Here is a 23,249-nt window from a genome sequence, read left to right as displayed (position 1 = left end):
CCGACGTTTCATTTTGAAAAATAAAAAAAAAAAAAAAACATCAACGACGTCAAAATATACAATGACTTCATATTCTCTATATTTCGTCTGATAATATTTCTCGTTCCGGTCGCAGGAAATTTCTGATGCTCTCCTTTTTGCAAGTATATTCGGGTGGGCATTGGTTATTCGTTCCATGATCTATTGCCTTTTTGAAATCTGTCAATGTTTTCTCGTAGCTTTTGTCCAATTGAGCGTATCTGAAGACACAGGACGAAACGATAGGTTAATCTCCACTGCGCGAGTCGTTCGTTAAAATCGACCGCGGATTCTGCGTCCGGTCGTTCGAAGCAAAATAATAAAATAATTAAGAACGATTTTGCAATATTCGGACTCACTGCGGTATGAGTTTCATCGTTTGAACGATCATCTCGACTGCCCCGAGGTATTCTTTCGCAGTATTTGGCACTTCGCACGCTGCTCTGTAAAGACACGTGTCGCCAATCATGTAACCGAGTGCCAAAGCCACTTCGCCTTCGGAGACAACATTTTCTGGATAAATGAAAAAAAGGCAACATTTTATAATGGAAATACGAAATGATTTTTTCTTTGTTTTTCGTCCAAATAATCTGCAATCACCTTCGTTCAATTCACGACCCCTGTTTTCTTGATTCCCGATATAACTCGCCCCGAATACCACAGCTTTGAGAACCAGCAATAACAGAAGGTTCGATAGATTCAAATTCAGCACCTTCGAAGTTTATTCAAATACATGATACTTCTTATAGAGTTTTTACATCGCAATAAATTTGTCACATTTTTTTTTTTTTTTTTTCGAAAATAGCCGATTTTAGGAAATACCTGACTACTGCTCGTCGATCGTTGCACAAGTTCTTTGGCTATCTCAGCCAGCATCGAGCCGGTTCCTCTTCTATATTCCCTGTCGTAACTCAAGTTATCCGTATTTCTGGCAATTACGTTGCACGTAAGAACAGCAAGAAAAATCGTTATCCCCCAGCAGGCTTTCATTCTTTTTTATTGCTTTGTTTCTCGTTATTGAAAAGTGATTTTCAAACACTAATTTATCGATGAATATTCTATCGATAAATAGCACGAAATTTTGATAAAATTTCTATTGATAAAAAGTATTCGGAAGAGCTTATTTATCTATTGATTGATGCAAAATACGAAGAGGATAGTTCGCACAGGACTGAACTTTTTTCAAGTGCGAGTGTTGAATTTATAAGAAGATTGCAGTCCCAGCGATGCGTGAATCGGTCATTTGTGTCGGTGTGCATCGAAGAGAATTTTTTTCCTACCGCAAACACCTGGACGCGCATATTGTCCTTTCGTTTTCTCCATTGTGAGCGAAAAGTTAGGTCGCCTTCGTAATTACGCGTATATTAGTACGGTGTCTCTCGGACATGCGTAAGTATATGCGCCGGAGAAACACCGACTGACATTTTTATTCTATTATCCTTTTTTTCATTCCCGAGCAAAATAAAAGGTGAAAGTAGTCGTTTGAACTTTTACTCGATTTACGAGTTTCTAGAGCGACCAATCATAATTATCAACGTGCAGGAAAGCCCAAAAAGCAACAGAATTCAAATTCAACTTGACAAAGCGTAAATAAAGTTGTTAATTGTCCCACATGATTTCGGTGATTTGAAATTATCGTCGTGTGCAATCTCGACACGCTGTGAAGCCACCGTGCCAATTAAACCGAACTGTCACGATTGCCGTGCATAAATCTGAAGAAAAACTTTTACTCCACCGCACAACAAAACCGAATCAATTGAATCATTATATTAACGGAATTGACCGATTTTCCATCATCAAAATTCGTCAAATTGATAATCGATATCTCGGATGTTTTCTCATTCGATCAAATCACTATCCTTGAAAACATGTGTGAGACGCGTGAGTGAATGTGAAACGATAAAATATACCGGATATACACGACTGCCGAGGATGTCTGTTAAATGAGAAACTGTTATGTGCTCTGTCGGCTTTCACAAAGCTCATAGATGCATAACGGAGACCAAACGCACATATATACTATCTAATACGTATAGACGCATAGGTTGAAATATTATGGATAGTTTGTTCGCGAAACGAGACGGAAAATGATACACCAGTATTCGATCATGCAAAAGTTTTATGCTTGCATAATAAATTTTCTTTATGGAAAACGATGGAGAAAAAGTTTCTTGAAAAAATACGTGTCCTCGGCGAATGTTCTCAACATAATAGCAATCGATTTTTATTATTTATGCATTCTTTTTTTTTTTGGAAACACGTATGTGCAAAAAACTTTTATGCTGATCACGTGTTGCGTGAAGCGATGAACCGATCGGTGCATTGTTTATCGTCTCGTGAATTTTTTACGATACATTTTCCTGCGCCGAATGATTTAGCGCCTGCGCAAGTTCATTTTGAGTTCGGAGCTCGTGAATGCAACATCACAGAGCGAATCCGAAAGAAAAGAAGGAGGCGCAAAGCTGTAAAAAAGAGCCATTTTCAGGCAGTGTAATTATTCAATTGCACTTACTAATTTTATTCAATACTCGATCATTGAAGATTTTTTAAATCTCCACAAGGATTGAACGGATATGAACTACAATTTGCAAATTTATCTTTCTATGACGCGTGCATGCATTTTTTTCGATGACCACCAAACTCTTTTTGTATTTCTGAATTATGTGACTCATGAAACCCCCGCTTCAAAGAGACCAAAGAGCATCGTAAGAAGGTTCAACTATTCATCATAGCCAAGAGTACAGAGAGGTAGCTCATCGATGTTTTCATGATCTGTCGATTTGAGGGAAATAGTTAAGAAAAGATAAAAATTTGCGAAACAAAATATTCCCATTGACAACTCACACTTGTGAATAATTCGAGTGAAAACCCAACGAATTTACCGGCAGTTATTTGAAGAGGAATTCGAGATCTATTGGTTACCATCATAAGGGCCCTTGCCTGAGCGGGCGGGAGACGAAACCAATCGCTTTCGTAAGGAGCGCGGCTCAGAGCAGTGCTCTAAAAAAAATAAGAAAAACGTGACAAGAGGGAAAAAATAACGATCAGGAGATAATATAGGGGATACTCACTTCAAAAACAAGAAGATCTCCGGTCCAACAATACACAAAAAGGTGGATGATTGTGTAGAAACCGTGGATAATGATGAATGCCATCTCGAGAAACGGAAAATTCTCGTCACCGGTCAGCCCTTCGAGCAACGTCTACCAAACAACCATTTTTTCTGATGCAAATGAGCATACAAACGGATCAACAATTTTCAATGGAACAAGATTAAAAACACAAACGAACCGTAAATGTTACGAAGCCTTGAAAGCAAAAAATAAGAGTGCAGAGTACCGTTTGAACTAAAAGCATCCCGTTGAAAGATCTCTCGAGCAACTCACCACATCTATAATAAATCGTTAATCTTTTTCCATGTACATATACTAATGAGCTATGAAAAAGGTGTTATTGATATTTACTGGACAGATAGATCACTACAATATACATATGAATATTCTTTTCATTTCCCGATTTCCATATATGTTCCTTGGATCCCCCCTCCCCACATCAAGGTTTTCTGCCAATTTTTCATGATGCACTACCACTATATAGTCTTTCCAGAAAGGCCAAGGGAAACTGTGCAAAACCTTGTCAGTATATGAGCATTTTTTTTTACTGAGCATGAATTTCATTTGATGAAAACCATTAATTATGTGAAAAAAATGTGCTTCCGCTCTGATGAGTGGAAGCAACGTAGCCTCGGTCTTAAAAAGGCCGTTTAAGTTTGATGATAGGTGAAGCTGCACACTGATCACGCACCTACCGCTGTTGGTAAAAATTTTTTACCACTTTTAATCTTTTAAGACCCACAGATATAACGAGCTCAAAGCTGTAAATTTTCTTCACTCCCGGATGTAACGAATCACTGACTTTGAAAATATCTATCTTAAACGTTGATTTTTGAAAAATATGGAGAATAGAGCGATTACTTCGACAGTATGAATATATTTGAGTGAATAAAAAAAGTGAACCGATTGAGCTCCTCGTGTCTCCTGATAATCGTGGACAGTCGTTTCCAGTAGATGCTTGAATCTTTGATGCATTCTTCATCCACAATTTTCGTAAGGGCCAGTCTCACTGTAGCCAATTGTCCGCAAAGATGCAATATCATCATTGCCATCGAACTATCCGGTCCCGAGTAACCGATTAACGAGACTATCGATGCAAAAAATTGGCCAAACCACGTTGGCAAATATCCACGCAATTCTTTGGTATCGTAAGGGAAATAAGCGGGATAGAGCAAACCAATTGCCAATTTAGTTTCGTTTGTGATGAATTGTCGCTGATACGAAGCTGACCAAATCTAACATTTCAATGAAAATCGTAATGAATCTTTTGTTTCTCATATTTTCGCTTACACTCTAAATTTTAATGGAGATGAACGAAGTCAATCACCCCGAAACTCGATAAAGTAACTAGCATCGAAACTGCCAACGAAACCGACATGATGGAAATGAATCTGCCGTATTTGGCTTTTTCGAACATGGCACTTCTTTCCTCGCTCGTTCTCTCGACGGACCAATCCTCAGCCATTGCAGATAGGATTACTTCGAGAACTTGATTTTTTCGATAAGAGCCGAAAAAATCATTCGAATTATTCACTTTTGTTCTTATTTATAAATTCGAATATCAATTGACTTACCCGGTCTTCGCACACGAAAAAGGACAAGTTTGGAAATAGCCATTCCAACGGGTACAATGATAACGAGACAATCGATCAACTGCTTGAGATCATCGCGAAGAAACGCCACACTAGCGGTCAGCGGCAACCAAATAAATGAAAAAACCGCAGCCGCGAATATCAGGGAACGATTTTTTAATATAAAGTTTTGATTATTTTCTGGCCATGCACCAATAATACCCATATTGAAACGATTCCAACCGTATGCATACACGTATCCTTGAAAAGTCAATATTATTCGAGTCAGATTATTCTTTCATCGTTATCTATCAATCGGAAAAGAGAAATTCAGCTTTCTCAAGTTTATTTCATCAAAGATATACGTTTCAATACCTGGATTATCGCTTGTCATCGCGATCGCCAATTTTACTCGTCAATCACGGGCAGAACAGAACGTATCAATGACCGGACATGAGAACGAATTTCTTTGTTTGCTTTTTATGATTATGAGCGCAACGATCACGCATGATCGTTTGCATTATTCACGAGTACCCTCGCACGAAAGTTCCCGTAAAGTAATGCACTTTTATGCGTTTCATGTTCATCGGTCAAAAGCTATAATTTTTCCCGAGTAATCCCACTTAATAAACATACATCCAAGTATAAAAGTACTGTCCAAATAGACAGGGAAGCTAATCACTACGTAAAGATTATATTCCTCTGTACACGTACTCCTGAATCCCTTTTGGAAAGACTCGTGATAAAGTACGTTTCTTATTTTATTAGCATTTCTCGATCTATTTCTTCGTTTATTCTTTATTATTCACAACTCTTGTTCGATCCATTCGGATGAGTTGGAACGCACTTAGAAAATTGCCTCTCTTCTATATTGAACAATGACTAGAACGGTCGTACTTCGTTCTTTTTGTGTCAAAGGAAAGCTTTTGTCACCATCGAAATATCAGTAGTGACTCGGAAAAAATTAGTGTAGAAAAATATCGTTTTTCACTCGCTCTATCAATTTGACGATTTCATCGGAATCTTCGTAAAAACACTGTAAGTCTTTGCCACATTGATGCTATTATAGTGAACGATTTACGCAACTTTTTATCCAATCACGTACAATCCCATCTTGTATTTTATTATTTCAATTGGTGTTATATCTATACAAAAAAAATATTTTTGTGCCGTTTCTCTGCTTTGCAAATTTCAATATCTTGAAAGTACAGCGATAAAGGAATTTGCACTGACGGAATGCAACCGAGTTCTCGTGCCCCGTTTAATAAACGACCTAATGAATATGCAGCGTTCAAACTTAAATCCTACATTAATTGGAACAATTTCGTCTATTTTGACAGTTAGAGAAAAATGTATTTGTCGCGTCGATGATTTCGGAGTCTTCGGTCGATGAAACCCCCGCTGAATTTCGACCATGGCGGTGTAACGACCGATCATATTTTCGTTTGTGAAATCAGGATCAGGTTCAACAGAAATGACGTATGATTGGATAATCTTTCATTGAATGATCATTTTAATTGCATTTTTTCATATACATTCTCGTTTTATCTTAACATTACGTGATACGTGAGAACCGTGTTTCTCGAGAATACAGTACGACTTAAGAGAAGGTTCAACTATTCATCATAGCCAGGAGTACAGAGAGGTAGCTCATCGACGTTTTCATGATCTGTCGATTTGAAGGAAATAGTTAAGAAAAGATAAAAATTGGCAAAACAAAATTTCCCCATTGACAACTCACACTTGTGAACAATTCGAGTGAAAACCCAACGAATTTACCGGCAGTTATTTGAAGAGGAATTCGAGATCTATTGGTTACCATCATAAGGGCCCTTGCCTGAGCGGGCGGGAGACGAAACCAATCGCTTTCGTAAGGAGCGCGGCTCAGAGCAGTGCTCTAAAAAAAATAAGAAAAACGTGACAAGAGGGAAAAAATAACGATCATGAGATAATATGGGGGATACTCACTTCAAAAACGAGAAGATCTCCGGCCCAGCAATACACGAAGAGATGAAGAATAGTGTAAAACCCATGAATGATAACAAACGTCATCTGGAGAAAGGGAAAATCTCGATCCCCGGTCAGTCCTTCGATCACCGTCTACCAACGTACCATTTTTTCTCATACAAATGAGCATGAACCCGGATCGATGATTTTCAATAAAACAAGGTTGTTAAAAACGTGAACGAACCGTGAATGTCACGAAGCCTTGGAAGCAAAATGTTACAGTGCAGAGTATCATTTGTATTAGAAGCATCCCGTTAAAAGATCCTTCCAGCAACTCGCCACATCTTCGATAAATCACAAATTATTCAATACGTACATATACTATAATTACTCATGAATACGGTGCTTCTAATATTTACTGAACAGATGAATTATTATTTTATTAATGAAAAATCTATTCGTTAATTTCCTGATCTAAATATTCCCGATGAACTCCTCGACTAGGTTGTCCACAGTCATAGTATTTTTTCTCTTGCTCAACTGTATAGCATTTGTACGGGGGCCGAGGGAAACTGTAGAAAACCCAGTCAATGTGGAGGTCAATTAAATCATAGGAAACTAGTAGAAAAATTGTTTCTCCGTGCAGCGGTCGATGCGCTTGAATTTTGATGCGCCGGTACCTATCGCTGTCGGTAGAAATTCTCATCCATTCTTTTTTCTACGATCCACAATTATCGAAACATCGATAATATCAATAGACGGCCAGAGTGCCATATCAAAAGAAAAGGTAAAAAGAATGGATGCATATTTGTGCAACAATGTATCATTGAAATATGTGGTTTCAAACTTGACTCGAACAAAAGAAATAAGTTGGATGAATTAGAAATTGAGATGAATGAAAATAAAGTGAACCGATTGAGCTCTTCGTGTCGCTTGATAATCGTGGAAAGTTTTTTCCAGTAGACGCTTGGATCCTTGATGCATTCCTCGTCCACGATCTTAGCAAGTGCCAGTCTCACTGTAGCCAATTGCCCACAAAGATGCAATATCATCATGGCCATTGAACTATCCGGTCCTGAATAACCGATCATGGAGACTATCGTTACGAAAAATTGGCCAAACCACGTTGGCAAGTATCCTCGCAATTCTTTAGTATCGTATGGAAAATAAGCGGGATAAAGAAAACCAACTGCCAACTTAGTCTCGTTTGTGATAAATTGGCGTTGATATGACGCTGACCAAGCCTAACGCGATAATTATATTCGTATTGAATTCGTCGTTCAGGATGGATCCATTGTAATTATTAGAAGGAAAAGAATATAGTAAATCACCCCAACACTTGAAAAAGCAACAAACATCGAACCTGCCAATGAAACTGACATGATGGAAATAAATCTGCCATACTTGGCTTTCTCGATCATGGCATGTTTTTCCTCGTCCGTTCTCGCAATTGACCAATCCTTAGCCATCGCGGATAGGAAAACTTCGAGAACTTTATTTCCACGATGAAATCCAAAATAAAATGATTAAGAACATTAATATAATTATCGAATTTGTATGGCCAATCGACTTACCCGATCTTCGTAAACGAAAAAGGACGAGTTTGTAAACGGATATTCCAACGGGTACATTAATGACGAGGCAACCGATTAATTCGTTCAAATTATCACAGAGAAAGGCCAAACTAGCCGTCATTGGTAACCAGATTAATGCGAAAACCGCAACCGCGTAAGCCAGAGCACGATTTTTCATGAAAAAATTCTGATTGCTTTCTGGCCAAGCACCAATGATGCCCATGTTAAAACGATTCCATCCGTATGCGTACGCGTATCCTTAAAATTCATTATCATTGCAAACATATGATTAATTTCATTATCAATTACTACCCAGGCAAGTAAAGATTCGACTTTTGTTTGACTTGTCTATTCGTTTCATTTCTAAAATATTTCTTCATCAAATTTATGTGACTCAGTACCTGGATTATCATTAGTCATCGCAACTACAAATCTTACTCGTTGATCACAGTTTGAACGACCGCGGATTCTGAAATCAAACCTATCAGTGACCGGGCATTGAAACGAGTTTTTTTCTTTTTCCAAGCCTGACGATCACGCATGAACGTTTGAATAATTTACCAGTCCGTCAGCAAAAAAGTTCCCATAAACTAATGCACTTTCATGCGTTCTATGTTCATCGAGCAAAAGCTGTAATTTTCTTGAGCCATCGTACCTTATAAAAATACACCCAAGCATATCTAGATATGTCCCAAATGATCGAGGAAACTAATCACGATGTAGAAATTATATTCTTTTTTATTCCCCCAGGGGAACATTCAATAAAATATGATAGTCATTTTATTAGCATTTCCTCGATTGATATTCTGGTTTTTTCTTTTTTATTTATTCATTATTCGCCAAGCTTATTCGATCCATCTGGATGAGTTTGAAGCACGTTCGCAATCATCCTTCTCCAAGATTGGACGATGACGCGAACTCTGGCCCATCCTTGTCACAGAATAGCTTTCGACACGAACGAATTTTCAATCAACGTTTTTACTTGAAAGAAATCAGCTTTGAATATAAATCCTTCACCATTTCGACGATTCTCCGAATCTTCAGACGATATGGTGAGTCTTTGCTACAGTGACATTCTTATATTAATAAAAGATTATCCGAAAACAATTTTTGCCTCTTGAGGTGACAAATGATTTCACGGACGCTCGTGAAAGTCGTTCGAACCTTCGTAACGCCACCGTTCTTTTCGTGATCGTTCAATTTTATTAATAATTATTGAATGACTCAAAATTTTACAACGATATCGGATTCTGGCATGGATTCATTCAGGAAAAATGCAGAAATCTTTTTGGGGATACGATGTTTTATTTGCATCGGAATTATTCTATTCAAAGTGTTATAATTTTTCTCAAATTTGCCTACGGCTTTAAACTCCCAATGTCGACTCTATTTTTCACGCTGATCATACCGTTTCCGAGATATTTTTAAATTGTGCGATACACAGAACAGAAATCATGCCTCGAAGAGATAACGAGCGATCGGGAAAGAGTTCAATTTTCCACTGCCAAAAGTACCGAAAGGTAGCCCATCGATGTTTTTATAATCTGTGAATTTGATAGGATCTTTGTAAAGGTTAATCTCAAGAGAAAACATTCTTCCGAGCTAGCACTCACACTGGTGAATAATTCGAGTGAGAAACCAACGAATTTTCCGGCAGTTATTTGAAGCGGAATTCGTGATCTGTGCGTCACCATCATCAACGCCTTTGCCTGAGCAGGCGACAGACGAACCCAGTCACTCTCATAAGGAGCGTAGCTGAGAGCGGTGCTCTGAAAAACAAAAAAGAAAATATTTCATGGAACACAAAACAATAAATTTCAATTGGAATCAGGCATACCTCACAAGTGAGAAGATCGCCGGTCCAACAGTACACGAAAAGATGGAGAATGGTGTAAAAGAGATGAACAACGAGAAAAATCATTTGAAGGAAGGGGAAATCTTCATCACCGGTCAGCCCTTCGATCAACGTCTACCAACAGAGTTTTTTTCCTAGTACGAGCTGACATAAGGACGGATCGGATATTTTCGATTTTCGATTAAACGAAATGAAATAATAGACCTACCGTGAATGTTACGAAGCCTTGAAAGCAAAAAGTAATAGTATTGAGCACCATCTGCATCAAGAGCATCATGTTGAAAGATGTTTCAAGCAGCTCACCGTGGCTTTAAAAAATTATAAGTCATTTTAACATGTACGTACGCGTACAAAGTTCGTCTGACTGTGAGATTTAGCACTCAACGTACAGTTCGATTACTAAATTTCGATGAGAAAAGTTTTTTCGTTTTTTTTCCTACGATTCGACCTCGCCGAGAAATCAATCGCGTTGGTCTATGTCCACCCACACCTCCCTACTCCGATGATATATTCACAGAGATGAGTCGTAGAAAAAAATGGAGAAAAAAAATTTCCTTCCGAAGCAAAAACTGTTTAAGCACTTTCAAAAAATACAATGAGGAAACAAGATTATTTCGAGATATAAAAATTAAAAAAAAATAAATGAAGAGAACCGATTGAGCTCTTCGTGTCTCTCGATAATAGAACCGAGTCTTTCCCAATAGGTGTCCGGATCCTCGATGCTCTCTTCGTCCACTATGTGCGTAAGAGCTATTCTTACTGTTGCCAATTGTCCACAAAGATGCAATACCATCATCGCCATTATACTATCCGGTCCTGAATAACCAACCATCGAGACTATCGTGACGAAAAATTGGCTCAACCAGGTTGACACAAATAGAGGCGTTTCTGTAGTATCGTAGGGGAAATAAGCACAATAGAGAAAACCGACTCCCACTTTTGTTTCGTTCGTGATAAACTGCCGCTGTATAGGTGCTGTCCAAGCCTGACGAATCAACGATATTTATCTCTTCGCAATTCAGACCGAGTTTAGAATATTTATTAGCGAATAAATTTGAATGATTTTCGATGGAATAAATTACCCCGACTGTGGAGAATGCTATCATCACAGCAGATGCCAATGAGACTGACATGTAAGCAATGATTCTGGTATATTTGGCTTTCTCGATCATCGTATCTATTTCCTCGTCCGTTCTCACGATCGACCAATCCTTGGCCATTGCGAAAAGGATTACTTCGAGAGCTTTGTATTCCCAATAAAATTGATGAATGAATTATCATTTCGAAAAAAAAATTGTTGACTTCAAATACAAAGGGACTCACCCGACCTCCGCAAACGAAGTAGAACAATTTTGTAAATAGACATTGCAACGGGAATATTAATAACAAGACACCCAATTAATTCGGTCATATCGTTACGAAGGTACGCTAAACTAGCGGTCATTGGTAGCCAAATAACTGTAAAAATCGCTACCGCGTATACTAGCGAACGATTTTTTATGATAAAATTTTCATCATTGTCCGGCCATGCACCAATCACCCTCATGTTGAAACGATTCCAACCGTGCGCGTACTCGAATCCTTGAGAATTAAAAAATATTCGAGGTTCTTTAAGATACCATTATTGCTAACTTAGCCTTGGTACAGAATTTCATCTGAATATCAAAACAATTTTGAATTTCAACTTTTTTCCGGGATAAAGTTTCTTTTTTCTGCCTTACTCTCTCTCTCTCTCTCTCTCTCTCTCTCTCTCTCTCTCTCTCTACAAGGGTGCACTATTCAATACCTGGATTATCTCTAGTCATGACGATTTCAAATCTCACTCGTCGATCACAGATTGCACGTATCGAAAGGTCTCAAAAAAATTCATCAGTCACCGAACTCTCGAACAAATTTTTTCCCTCGTTCTGGCAGCACAACGATCACGCATGACCATTTTCATAATTCACAAGACCGCGCGCACAAAAGTTTTCGTAAAATAATGCGTTGCATGCATTCTATACTCATTGACAGAGAACTATAATTTTCTTAAGCGATTCTACCTAAAACAAAATTATATTCGAGCATATCATCAGTAATCGTTCCAACTGTTCCTCCCTTATTTTCATTTATTATTCATGATACCGATTCGATCTATTCTGACGCAGTTCGGCGATTTTTTGTCTCTCATATTAAAAAGTGATCGCGACGGAAGTACTTCGTTCCACTCTTGCCAGGGAGTTCCGTCATCCTCGAGACTCCGATGTTGACTTTAAAAGAATCCGTGCACTATCTGGAAAATCTAATAATATCATTTTTTTTACTCTCCACCAATTTTGTCAATTTCCTCGAATTTCCAGACAACATCGTAAGTTTTTGTTACGACATTTTATTACTGCATCAAAAAAATATCACATGTGTATTCCAACAACGAAAAATCATTTATTCGTATCATTTTTCAAAACATTTAAAAAATTTATTTTAATTGTCCGTTAGAATGTTATTGTTCGAACGTTGGCAATCAGTTGATCAGAGTCTCTCTCTCATCGCCATAAGCATGGAAAGATAGCCCATTGAATTTTTCATAATCTAAAAAAATGAATGAATGAATCTCGTGTCTTGTTGTAACGCGGATATGAGTGCACCAACATTACCGCGTCATTTGCTTGCTTACGCTATTGAAGAGTCGGAGATTGAAAGCACAGAATTTTCCTGCTGTCAATTTCAAAGGAATCTTTGATCTGTGACAGACGAAGAGAAAGGCTTTTGCCTCTTGAGCTGGCAAATGGTACCACGGACTCTCGTAAAAATCGTCCGGTATGTTTGTACTCTGTCATCATTTTTTTAATAGAAAATTCGATCGGTTAAAACACTGGACAAATGGATTTTTTTAGAAAATTATAAATGGTTAATCTGCACCAGTCTCTTCGACTTACTTCGACGAAGAGTCGATCTCCCACGTAACAGTATACGAAGAGATGTATGACTGTAAATCCAGCATATAATAAATTGAATGCCAGATTGTGTACTCTGATAGGAGTACCATCGCGATCAACCAAAGTCTACGAAAAGCTAGTCAATTATTAGTTAACGTTTATCCAATAACACAGAATGAATTTATAATCTGAATTCAAATCGGTAGACACTAATTGAGTTTATGAATAACAGTCAATATAAAAATACACACGGTAACCATTGCGTATCCCTGAAAGCAAAAGGTCAGTGAGCACACCAACATTTGGACGAGAAGAATCGAGCTAAACGTATCTCTTATCAGTAGAGAGAGTCTCGAAAACAAAAACAAAAAAATCGTAGATAACATAGTAAATGATTGAAAATTATTGGTATACTAGAATAGCTCTGAGGTTTGAAACAATCCATGATTGTTTCAAGGGATTTTCGACTTACCTATTGAGCTGCTCATGTCTATCGACAATGACTTTAAAGTTCTTCCAAAACAAATGAGGTTCTTTGATGGTCGTACCATTAACGACGTGTCTCAAGGAACAACGGAGAATTCTGAGCTGGCCACAGAGGTGAAGCACCATCATAGAGACTATGCAATCGGGTCCTGAATAAGAAGCCATCGAAAGCAAAGTTCCAAAAAATTGACCGAGCCATATAGGTAAATAAATGGCGAGATCGGTCGTGGCAAATGGAAAGTACGAATCGAATAAAAAACCTCGAGCCAGTCGAGGGTCAGCCTCGAAATCATTGGCACCGATAATAATCGTCGACCACACCTAAAGAATTTCTTGATCCCTCATTTGTTTTTCTTATTTCTCCTTTCTCTCTGGTCGAATACAAATTTTTTCGGAAAGTATATTAAATATTTTAAGACCTTTGATAAAATATACTCGAAGAACATTAGATTGGTGAGTGTTACCGACATTATCGAAATTCTCCTCCCAATTCTCGCAGTCTCAAACATTATTTCGTTCTCTTCTTTCGATCTCAACGGTATCCAATCACCAGAGATTTCTGTGAGAACTGCGCCAATCACTTGGAAAATAAATTTTATTATTCACATTGAATTAACATCGATTTTATCGTCTGTGCAAAACAACGACTGGAGACAAAAAATTGGGAACAATTCGTCGACTACCTTTTCGCTGTGACTGGAGAACGAGAATTTTGACAATTGACATAGCGATGGACATATTGGTAGACAAACAATCTATAATGGAGTTGAGATTGCCCCAGAGAAATCGCAGACTCGCAGTCTGAGGAAACCAGATACAAATGATCATCAATAATGCCCAATACCAGGCCCGTTGGGAAGCCCACCAGCTCTCGTTACGCTTTGAGCAAATGCCCAACATCTTTTCATAATAAATATTCCAACCATAAGCATAAGCGAATCCTTGATTTATGCGGAAAAAAATTTCAACTCTTTTCAATCGTTCTGACTTTTCATCATAATAAAAAACAATTTTATTGCTCAGAGAAATCGAACGAACCTTTGTTAGGAGTCATATCGAGGCTACTGACCGTCCCGTGGTTTTTTGATCACTGGCTCGTTGAAAAAAAATATAAATCATCCGCGCGTACAAAAGCCCTTGCAAAAACTTTGAGACCTTGTCGCGCATGCTCCATGATATTTTTTATCTCGTACTGTTCCATTAAAAATTCATCGAATCATGAATCGTCCTATCCCTCACATTTCTCATGAATAAATTCCCCAACTTTCTGTTATAAATTTAGGAAGCTCAAAACTTCATCCCCGTAAATGCTCAGCATGAATAGTTTACGAAAATGGCCAGAATTTCGCTTACGCGCTGACGTAACCGCAGTTTAATTTTTCATATGTAACACAGAGTAGAATCAAAGTTGCTCAACGAACTTTCGTTGCTGGTAGTACATATGTTCTGAGTTTCACAGTTTCAAAGTTTTTCAACAATAATTGTATAGGAAGTTTTCACGTATTTTCAGAAAAAATGTGGAGGGTCTTTATAACATCAAGTATTCATTTTTTTATCCAAAAATCCAGTCACTGGTAGTCCGATAAACCATTTTTTAATATTTACTTATTACTGAGAAGTCAGTTACCTAATCGGATCCTAGAAAATATGAGTGGCACCGATGAAAAATTCGATTGATAAAATAATGTTTAATTGCACAGATTCAATTTATTCAATGCTCCTGACGTGATACAACTTTTATCAAATCTTTGGATGACCATTTTCAACCGCACGTCTCACTGCGAACCTGCAGCTTTTATTGTTTTTTGAAATCGTGCAATGAACAGAGTAGAATTTGTGTCTTAGAACTAAAAATCATACCGATTGAGCCCTCATGAATATGAGAGAAGTGCAAATTTTGAAGTGAAACCTTATCCACACCGTCGACCAACAGTAACATATCAAATTATTTTTGCCATTTTTTACGTAGACTGGCATTTTTTATATTGATCACAGTGTGGAAAAGTAAAACTTTCGAAAATTCGAAGCAGCTGATGTGACCGACCCTCGACAAAATCTTAAACTACCGGAAACAGGTTTAGTTTCCCACGGCCAAAAGAACCGAGAGATACCCCATCGACGTTTTCACGATCTGTAAATTCGAGAGAGTATTTGAAGGCAGGAAATTAAAAAAAAAAAAAAAAAAAAAAACATCTCTTCAATCGTGAACTTACACTGGTAAATAATTCGAGTGAAAACCCAACGAATTTACCGGCAGTTATTTGCAAAGGGATTCGAGATCGATGCGTCACCATCATCAACGGTCTCGCCTGAACAGACGACAGACGAGACCAATCGCTCTCATAAGGAGCGTAACTGAGAGCAGTGCTCTGCGCAAAAAAAAATCAAAATTTTTTCAGATTCAAACTATAAAGAAGTTTTATGGTATTGATAAAACATACCTCGCCAGTGAGAAGCTCTCCAGTCCAACAATACACGAAAAGATGGAGTGTAGTGTAAAACTGATGAAAGATGCAGAACGTCATCTCAAAGATGGGGAAATCTTCTTCACTGGTAACTCCTTCGATCAATGTCTACTGAGAACATTTTTTCTAATATATGTCCTAGTAAAATTAGGGATCGATGATGATGACAAACGTACCGTAAACGTCATGTAGCCTTGAAAGCAAAAAGTGATGGTGTTGAGAACCATTTGCATCAAGAGCATCATATTGAAAGATGATTCGAGCAATTCTCCCTGGCTTCAATCATATGGAAACAATGTTTTTATCACAATGTGAGATTCCAATATGGGTCACCAAATTGCAAATAGAAAAGTACTTTTCTATCTTTCTTCACGACCTTTGGCGGCTGCCTTAGCCCATTTCCTTTGGAGGAGATATTTTAGTAGGAACAGGTCGTAGAGAAAAATGGAAAGGAACTTGTTCCTTCCGAATATAACGATTTAATTTGACTTTCAAAGAGAATCGGAAAAAAACAACATTGACACAGACGAATTGCAAAGTAATAAATGATGAGAACCGATTGAGTTCTTCGTGTCTTTCGACAATAGTGCCGAGTCTTTCCCAGTACGTGTTAGGATCGTCAACGCTCTCTTTGTCCGCGATATGAGTGAGAGCTATTCTCACAGTAGCCAATTGTCCACAAATGTGCAATACTATCATGGCCATTAAACTATCCGGTCCTGAAAAACCGATCATTGCGACTATCGTAACGAAAAATTGGCTCAACCACGTTGTCACGAATGAAGATGTTTCCGTTGTATCGTAGGGAAAATAAGCGCAATAGAGAAAACCGACCCCGACTTTTGTCTCGTTCGTAATAAATTGGCGTTGAGTCCGCGCTTCCCAAGCCTGTGTTGATTATGTTCATGTGAAAACCGGGGGAATAACAGATTAATGTCGGACTTTTGCCGAGTAAGTAAGTAAGAACTCTGGATGAACAGAAATGTTGTTAATTACCCCGACACTAGAAAATGCAATCAGTACGACGAACGCCAGTGAAACTGACATTATCGAAATAATTCGGGAATATTTTGCTTTCTCGATCATGACTTTCATCTCCTCGTCCGTTCTCACGACGGCCCAATCCTTGGCCATTGAGGCAAGGATCACTTCGAGAGCTTCATTATTTCAATGAAAAAGAGGAGAAATCATTATTTGAAAGGATAATTATTAAAATCGGATAACAATGGACTCACCTGCTCTACGGAAACGGAGTATGAATAATTTGTAAATCGACATTGAAACGGGAATGTTGATAACGAGACAACCAATTAAAGCGGTCAGATTGCTACGAAGGTACGATAAACTGAGAATCATCGGTATCCAAATAGTTACGATAATTGCAAGCGCATAAAACAGCGAACGATTTTTCATTAATAAGTTTTCATTCTTTTCCGGCCATGTACCGATCATCCCCATGTTGAAACGATTCCAACCGTACGCGTAAGCGAACCCTTCAAAATTCAATGGCGTTAACTCTCTTTATTCTAATGAATTTATATTTTTCTTCGAGGGTGAAAATTTCAATACCTGGATTCTTCGTGGTCATGGCGTTTACAAATTTCACTTGTCGATTACAGATTGAATGTACCGAAAGGTCTAAAAAAAACTTATCATTCACCGGACATTCGAACTAGTTTTTTCTCAATTTGTTAGTGCACCACAACCACGCATGATCGTTTAAATATTGCACGAGCACGCCTGCACAAAAGTTTTCGTGAAATTCTATGCTCATCGACCTAGAGCTATAATTTTCATACGCGTTCCAACCCAAAACAACAAAAAAAAAAATATTCAACCATATTATTACTATTTTCTCGATTCACTTCCCAGTTTTGCTTCGTCTATTATCCATCCGGCGAGCGAGTTTGGCCTCGCTTTGACAATCTCCTTTTTCGAATATTGGACGATACCGAGAGCAGACGTATTCATTCGTCACTAGCGAGATTTCACGAAGAACGCTTACAAACGTATTCCAACGATTTCTTCAAATTCTTTGAGAGCATTCATTTTTTTTGTCGATTTTGAAGGAACTTTTGACCTGTCTCGGACAAGTGAAAAAGCTTCTTACAGTGGTGAGTAAACACTCTAACTTGGCACCGATTTTTTTGACCTCCGTGTCTAAACATGAAGAATTTTTCAAACATACCAAATGTGCTTTGACTCAATGATGATTCTGTCAATAGAGTTTGTGTGTCGTATAGTTAACGAAAAATAATCAACGTTACATTAGAATTACTTGAAAACGATATTAATTTTATTCCGAAAAGGGGCTCTGGGTTGGGGAATTCAACAAAATCAGTTTTTTATATTTGTACATAATACATAATAAAATATTAAAAATTACGATGCTTCGTGAAGTTGTCAAAGAAAACCAATCACTAGTTCGATCACTATCGATCATTTCATCGATTATCAAACAAATCAAAGTAATCCAAAATGAATCCAAATCGATGAGGGAAATGTTACTCGATCAACCTCTGCTTCATGGCTATTAGCATGGACAGATATCCCATCGAATTTTTCAAGATCTGTTGAGGATTTGAAAAAAAATAAAAACTGACAAAATGACAGAACTCACATATGAAAAATAAAAGTTTAGGGTATATACTGCATTAAATAGTTGAAGATTGAAAGTACAGAATTTCCCAGCTTTCATCTCGAGAGGAATTCTTGATCTTTGACAAATGGGAAGGAATGCCTTTGCTTCTTTGGATGCCAAAATGTACCATTGTGTTTCATAAAAATCGTCCGAAAGGCTGGTACTCTGAAAAGTCGAGAAATGTGAAATTTTTTGCACGCGCTAAAATCTCAACGCCGCGTTTTACTCAAATTCTATGAAGTTCAACTTGCTTCGACAGAAAGACGATCTCCCACGTAGCAATAAATGAATAAATGAATAACTGTGTAAACGGCATAAATAATAGAGAATCCGAGATCGAAGAGGGGCAAAGATTCGCCACCGTCTCTGTCCATGAGAGTCTACAATAGACACATTGTCAATGAGAATCAGGATTCAGAAAAATAGAAACAAACGACTTTGTCAAAAATGCACTGAATAGGAAAAATACTCACCGTTAACATCGCGTAAGCCTGGAAGCAAAAAGTCATCGAACACGCTAGCATTTGAACGAGAAGAATCGAGCTAAACGTCATTTTTACGACGATCGTCAAACTTGTATGAAAAAAAAAAAATACGAAAAGATTTGCAGGAAACATTATAGTTTGAAATAAAAAAATGACCGAGTTGAATAATGATTGATCGAGCTAAAGTGTATAGACTTACCGATTTATTTGTTCATGCCTCTTAACAATGGCAGCAATTCTTTTCCAGTATTTTTTAGAATCGGTTTTTGTCGTTTCATCAACAAGATTTCTTAACGAATTTCGAATGATCGTTAATTGGCCGCAAAAATGTAAAATTACCATGGAGACAAAACAATCGGGTCCGGCGTACGAAATCATGCCCAAATAGGTGCCGAAAAATTGGAAAATCCAGATGGGTACGAAAATCTCGATTCTCGTAGTATTGAAGGGGTAGTAAGAGTCATGCAGAAAACCGAACGCTAATTCATGATTTGTGCTCGAATCGGGCCCTTCCCAGAGTTTCCAGAGCTAAACATTCATCGATTCTGATTCTCGGAATATTTTCCTGCACGTGCCGACAATTGTGAATGAATATTTCGCTATTTTATTTTATTTCCTTTTTTACCCGAGAGCAAATGTACTCGACGAACATGATGTTCGTTAAAGAAAATGATAAAACGGAAATCGATCTGCTAGTTTTTGCTGTATTGATCATAATCGAACGTTCTTCTTTTCTTTCAATTTGCATCCAGTCCTGCTTAATCGTACTGACTACATTGCCAATCACTGAAATTAACCAAAAATCCACTCATCAACAATATCTTTCATAGGAACGAATGAATTTTTAAGAGTGCAAGAACTAAAAATACCCCGCATGAATATAACTTCTCGCTCTCATTATTCAAGTTTCCTAAAACGCGCGAGAGAGCAACCGTGCTTTCTTTTTTCTCACAGAAAACCAGAGTTGACAAGGAGTAGTAAAATGTCGTCCAAATATACAGGAACAACATTTCATATACAATTACGTATGAAAGAATTAAACAAAATAGTAGCGTACCTGTTCTTTGACTTTGGAGAACAAGAATTTTCAAAATAGATATAGCAATGGGCATATTGGTGGAGAGACAGATAATAAAAGCGTTCATATCACCCCAGTGGACGGCCAAACTGGCAACTTGTGGCGCCCATATGCTCCAAAATACCGAAGAGCTCCAAATCCATGCTCGTTGTCGAGCGAGCCATCCTTCCTTATTTATTTCACAAATTCCTAATATTTTTTGATAATAAATATTCCAGCCGTAGGCGTACTCGAAACCTGCACACGGGTTTATTCATTCAGTTCAATCGAATGGTTTTAATCGAAAAAAAACATTTTTTCGCACACCTGGCAGATGACTTTCCATTGGAGATCAAGTCGCACTGGTTTTTCTTGCACTGACACTCCCTCCATGAAAAAGTTAGTTACGCAAAATCGAGGGGCTTTCAACGACGCATGCTCAACTTCAAAATGCAAATCGCTGTTCTCCCGCAGAGTCCGTTCTAAATTTTATATGAATAGGGACACTTAGTTTGAAGAACACTTAGGTTGGAACTTTGACGAAATTGCAACCAATTTCAATTCAATTATTCTATACATGCATTTCTTTTTGTATCGGAGCGTATCGATACTATTCTCGAAATAAACCATCGCTAGTTTCGCAATGAGATACCAATCGATGCTGCTTGAAAATAAATTCTAACACAAAGTTCAATATAGTCTTTTTATTCCTCTATCGCCCTCAAATCCCTTTGAACATCGAGCTTCTCCGCATTAGGATAGCAGAACGTTCAATCGAATATCTAAAACAACATGTAATAACTGTTCTTCAGGATAAGTACACAGAAATGTATCGCAATATTTATTAATAGTATGATAAATAAATCATTATTTGATAAACATCGCTACAAGACGAAGTGACACAACGAATCTATACGGAGTAGAACGAACGACAGACTTTTCCAAGGTGAGGATTTCAGTAGTTTTCTTTCGCTCAATTAATCGAGCAGTCGATCCTTCATGGCGAGCAATACCGAAAGATATCCCATCGAAGTTTTCATTATCTGGCAAAGTCAAATGAAACAATCCAAAATCTATATTTACTGTGTTCCAACCGCAACGAATACTTCTTATTTTTTCATCCCGTTTACACTAAATAATCGAGATTCTTACACTCGTGAACATTTCGAGGGAAAAACTGCAAAATTTTCCAGCAGTTATTTGGAGAGGAGTTCTCGATCGATGAGTCACAAACATGAGAGCTTTCATCTCCGCTGAACTCATGAGATACCAGTAACTTTCGTAAGGTGAAAAACCAATATCCGTACTCTGGAAAAACGGTGAAAGATTATGGCTACGCTCACCAATTTTTTTCAATTTCGTTATTTCATACTGAAAACGCAATTAAAAAAGAATCCTCTACTCTCAAGTATTTCTGCTGACTCTCACCTCGACGATCAAAACATCACCGACCCAACAATACACGAACAGATGCATTATAGTGTAAATAGCATGAAGAACAAAAAAGGTCATTCCGAGGATCGGAAAGCTGCCTTCTCTTTCATCCATCACCGTCTGAAATGCGATTTTATGTACGAATCGTAATAAAAAAAAAAGGTTGAATATTCGCTTGTACGAAGTTTTTGACTTCTGGAGTCATTCACGCACCGTAAACATCGCGAATCCTTGAAAACAAAAAGTTATGGTGCAAACGAGCATCTGAGCCAAGAGCATCGCGTTGAAAGCATCTTCGATCATTGCGTTTCGTCTTATTGGAATGGAAATAATCCATCGTTCAAAATAATTACAGAAGGAATTGGTTTTTATCGAAAAATTATGATTCGAACATAAATCAATCGGATAATTCTCGAACCTGTTGAGCTCCTCGTGTCTCTGGACAATGGATCTGAGTTTTACCCGAAACACAGACGGATCCATGGGTTCCGATTGATCAACGATATTTCTCAAATTGAGTCGTACAACAGCGAGTTGGCCGCACAAGTGAAGCACGAGCATAGCGACGAAAGCATCCGGACCCGAATAGGCGATCATAGAAAACCATGTGCCGGCCAGTTGAAGGATCCAGGTCGGTATGAACCATTTCATTTTTCTAGTATCGTATGGGAATACGGCGGAGTAGAGGAAACCGACCGAAAGACGCGGATCGATATTGGGATTATTGAAATTTTGAACACCCAACCAAACCTAAAAGAAAAATAAGAAACATGCAGGATTCGTCGGTATGTTAAAACCGTGCAATGAAAAACGAACCCCCGAAGCGACGTAAGCGACGAGTAAGCCACTCGTCACAGTTACCGAAAGGAGAGAAATCACTCTACTGATTCTCGTCGGTCTCATCATAGTTTCCTCCTGCTCTTTCGTCCACGGTTGAGCCCAATCTTCCTCAACGAGTTTCAGCAGACTCTTTAAAACTGCCAGAAAATCATTATTTTTGTAAAAAAAAAAAAAAAAAATCAAATAAAAACCCAACGGCTCCTCGTAATGCCTGCTTTTTTCCTCTAATTTTGTTCAATACCTTTTCGTTGATAACGAAAAACCACTAATTTCATGACGGAAACACCAACGGGAACGTTCGTCGAGAGGCACTCTATAGTCTCATTGAGATTTCCCCAAAAAACGGAGACACTTGCAAATTGTGGAATCCATATCAAAACGAATATCAAAAGTGAGTAAGCCCAGGCACGATTACGAAGTAGAAAACCCTCGTTTTGTTCGGGCCAAACTCCGATGACGCCCATATTAAAACGATTCCAGCCATAAGCATATACGTATTCTGATGGAATTTTCAAAAAGTTCGATAACAAAAGAATATCCAAAATTTTTCCAAACGACAAAATAAACAATTGACTGAAAACCTACTGGGATTTTCACCCATTGATGTAAAATCTTCGGAGCTTTATCGATGACAGATGCGCGACGCTTCGTGTGATTTTATTATTGAAATGGAAGTATAAAGAAAAACACGACGCTGCCGCGTCTCTAGATAAAATGAACCACCCCTGAAAAAAATGACGCAGCTCACGCATGCTCGTCGTAGAAAATTCAGAAGAAGCGTTGCAAATTTCGTCGTTAAATATTCATAGAGAAATGACGCGTACCCGGAAAATATCAAGTTTTCACAT

The 23,249-nt window shown here is 38.0% G+C and overlaps 4 protein-coding genes across 4 annotated transcripts; all 4 read right to left on the bottom strand.

Moving 5' to 3' along the window:
• Positions 1 to 76: 76 nt before the first annotated feature.
• On the bottom strand, positions 77 to 1,175 carry LOC122416635 (uncharacterized). The gene is made up of 4 exons (XM_043429703.1): positions 841 to 1,175; positions 619 to 730; positions 378 to 531; positions 77 to 239 (listed from the first exon to the last, which is right to left on the bottom strand). Exons 1-4 carry the CDS (start codon positions 1,006 to 1,008, stop codon positions 77 to 79), a joined length of 597 nt encoding a protein of 198 aa, XP_043285638.1. The 5' UTR covers positions 1,009 to 1,175.
• A 1,415-nt stretch (positions 1,176 to 2,590) lies between these two features.
• LOC122416088 (odorant receptor 4-like) lies at positions 2,591 to 5,129 on the bottom strand. The gene is made up of 8 exons (XM_043428776.1): positions 5,078 to 5,129; positions 4,706 to 4,963; positions 4,459 to 4,619; positions 4,035 to 4,366; positions 3,310 to 3,409; positions 3,090 to 3,221; positions 2,863 to 3,018; positions 2,591 to 2,790 (listed from the first exon to the last, which is right to left on the bottom strand). Exons 1-8 carry the CDS (start codon positions 5,094 to 5,096, stop codon positions 2,734 to 2,736), a joined length of 1,215 nt encoding a protein of 404 aa, XP_043284711.1. The 5' UTR covers positions 5,097 to 5,129; the 3' UTR covers positions 2,591 to 2,733.
• A 1,098-nt stretch (positions 5,130 to 6,227) lies between these two features.
• On the bottom strand, positions 6,228 to 23,103 carry LOC122416634 (uncharacterized). The gene is made up of 28 exons (XM_043429702.1): positions 22,987 to 23,103; positions 22,643 to 22,900; positions 22,378 to 22,538; positions 21,980 to 22,311; positions 21,775 to 21,874; positions 21,556 to 21,681; positions 21,280 to 21,435; positions 21,115 to 21,170; positions 17,180 to 17,289; positions 16,941 to 17,101; positions 16,501 to 16,832; positions 16,121 to 16,220; positions 15,693 to 15,848; positions 14,163 to 14,280; positions 13,466 to 13,628; positions 11,865 to 11,896; positions 11,402 to 11,659; positions 11,161 to 11,321; positions 10,732 to 11,063; positions 10,287 to 10,386; positions 10,061 to 10,192; positions 9,837 to 9,992; positions 9,726 to 9,767; positions 7,562 to 7,893; positions 6,894 to 6,993; positions 6,671 to 6,802; positions 6,444 to 6,599; positions 6,228 to 6,371 (listed from the first exon to the last, which is right to left on the bottom strand). The coding sequence occupies exons 1-28, from the start codon at positions 23,000 to 23,002 to the stop codon at positions 6,315 to 6,317; spliced, it is 4,335 nt and encodes a 1,444-aa protein (XP_043285637.1). The 5' UTR covers positions 23,003 to 23,103; the 3' UTR covers positions 6,228 to 6,314.
• On the bottom strand, positions 12,498 to 14,549 carry LOC122416089 (odorant receptor 4-like). Its single transcript, XM_043428777.1, has 8 exons — positions 14,518 to 14,549; positions 14,163 to 14,420; positions 13,899 to 14,059; positions 13,466 to 13,800; positions 13,245 to 13,344; positions 12,994 to 13,119; positions 12,732 to 12,887; positions 12,498 to 12,646 (listed from the first exon to the last, which is right to left on the bottom strand). Exons 1-8 carry the CDS (start codon positions 14,531 to 14,533, stop codon positions 12,587 to 12,589), a joined length of 1,212 nt encoding a protein of 403 aa, XP_043284712.1. The 5' UTR covers positions 14,534 to 14,549; the 3' UTR covers positions 12,498 to 12,586.
• Positions 23,104 to 23,249: the final 146 nt, after the last annotated feature.

The sequence above is a fragment of the Venturia canescens genome, chromosome 9, assembly GCF_019457755.1.
Source record: "Venturia canescens isolate UGA chromosome 9, ASM1945775v1, whole genome shotgun sequence".
In the NCBI taxonomy this organism is placed as follows: domain Eukaryota; kingdom Metazoa; phylum Arthropoda; class Insecta; order Hymenoptera; family Ichneumonidae; genus Venturia; species Venturia canescens.
The sequence above is the reverse complement of the archived record's forward strand: the minus strand, read 5'-3'. Positions and strand labels throughout refer to the sequence as shown.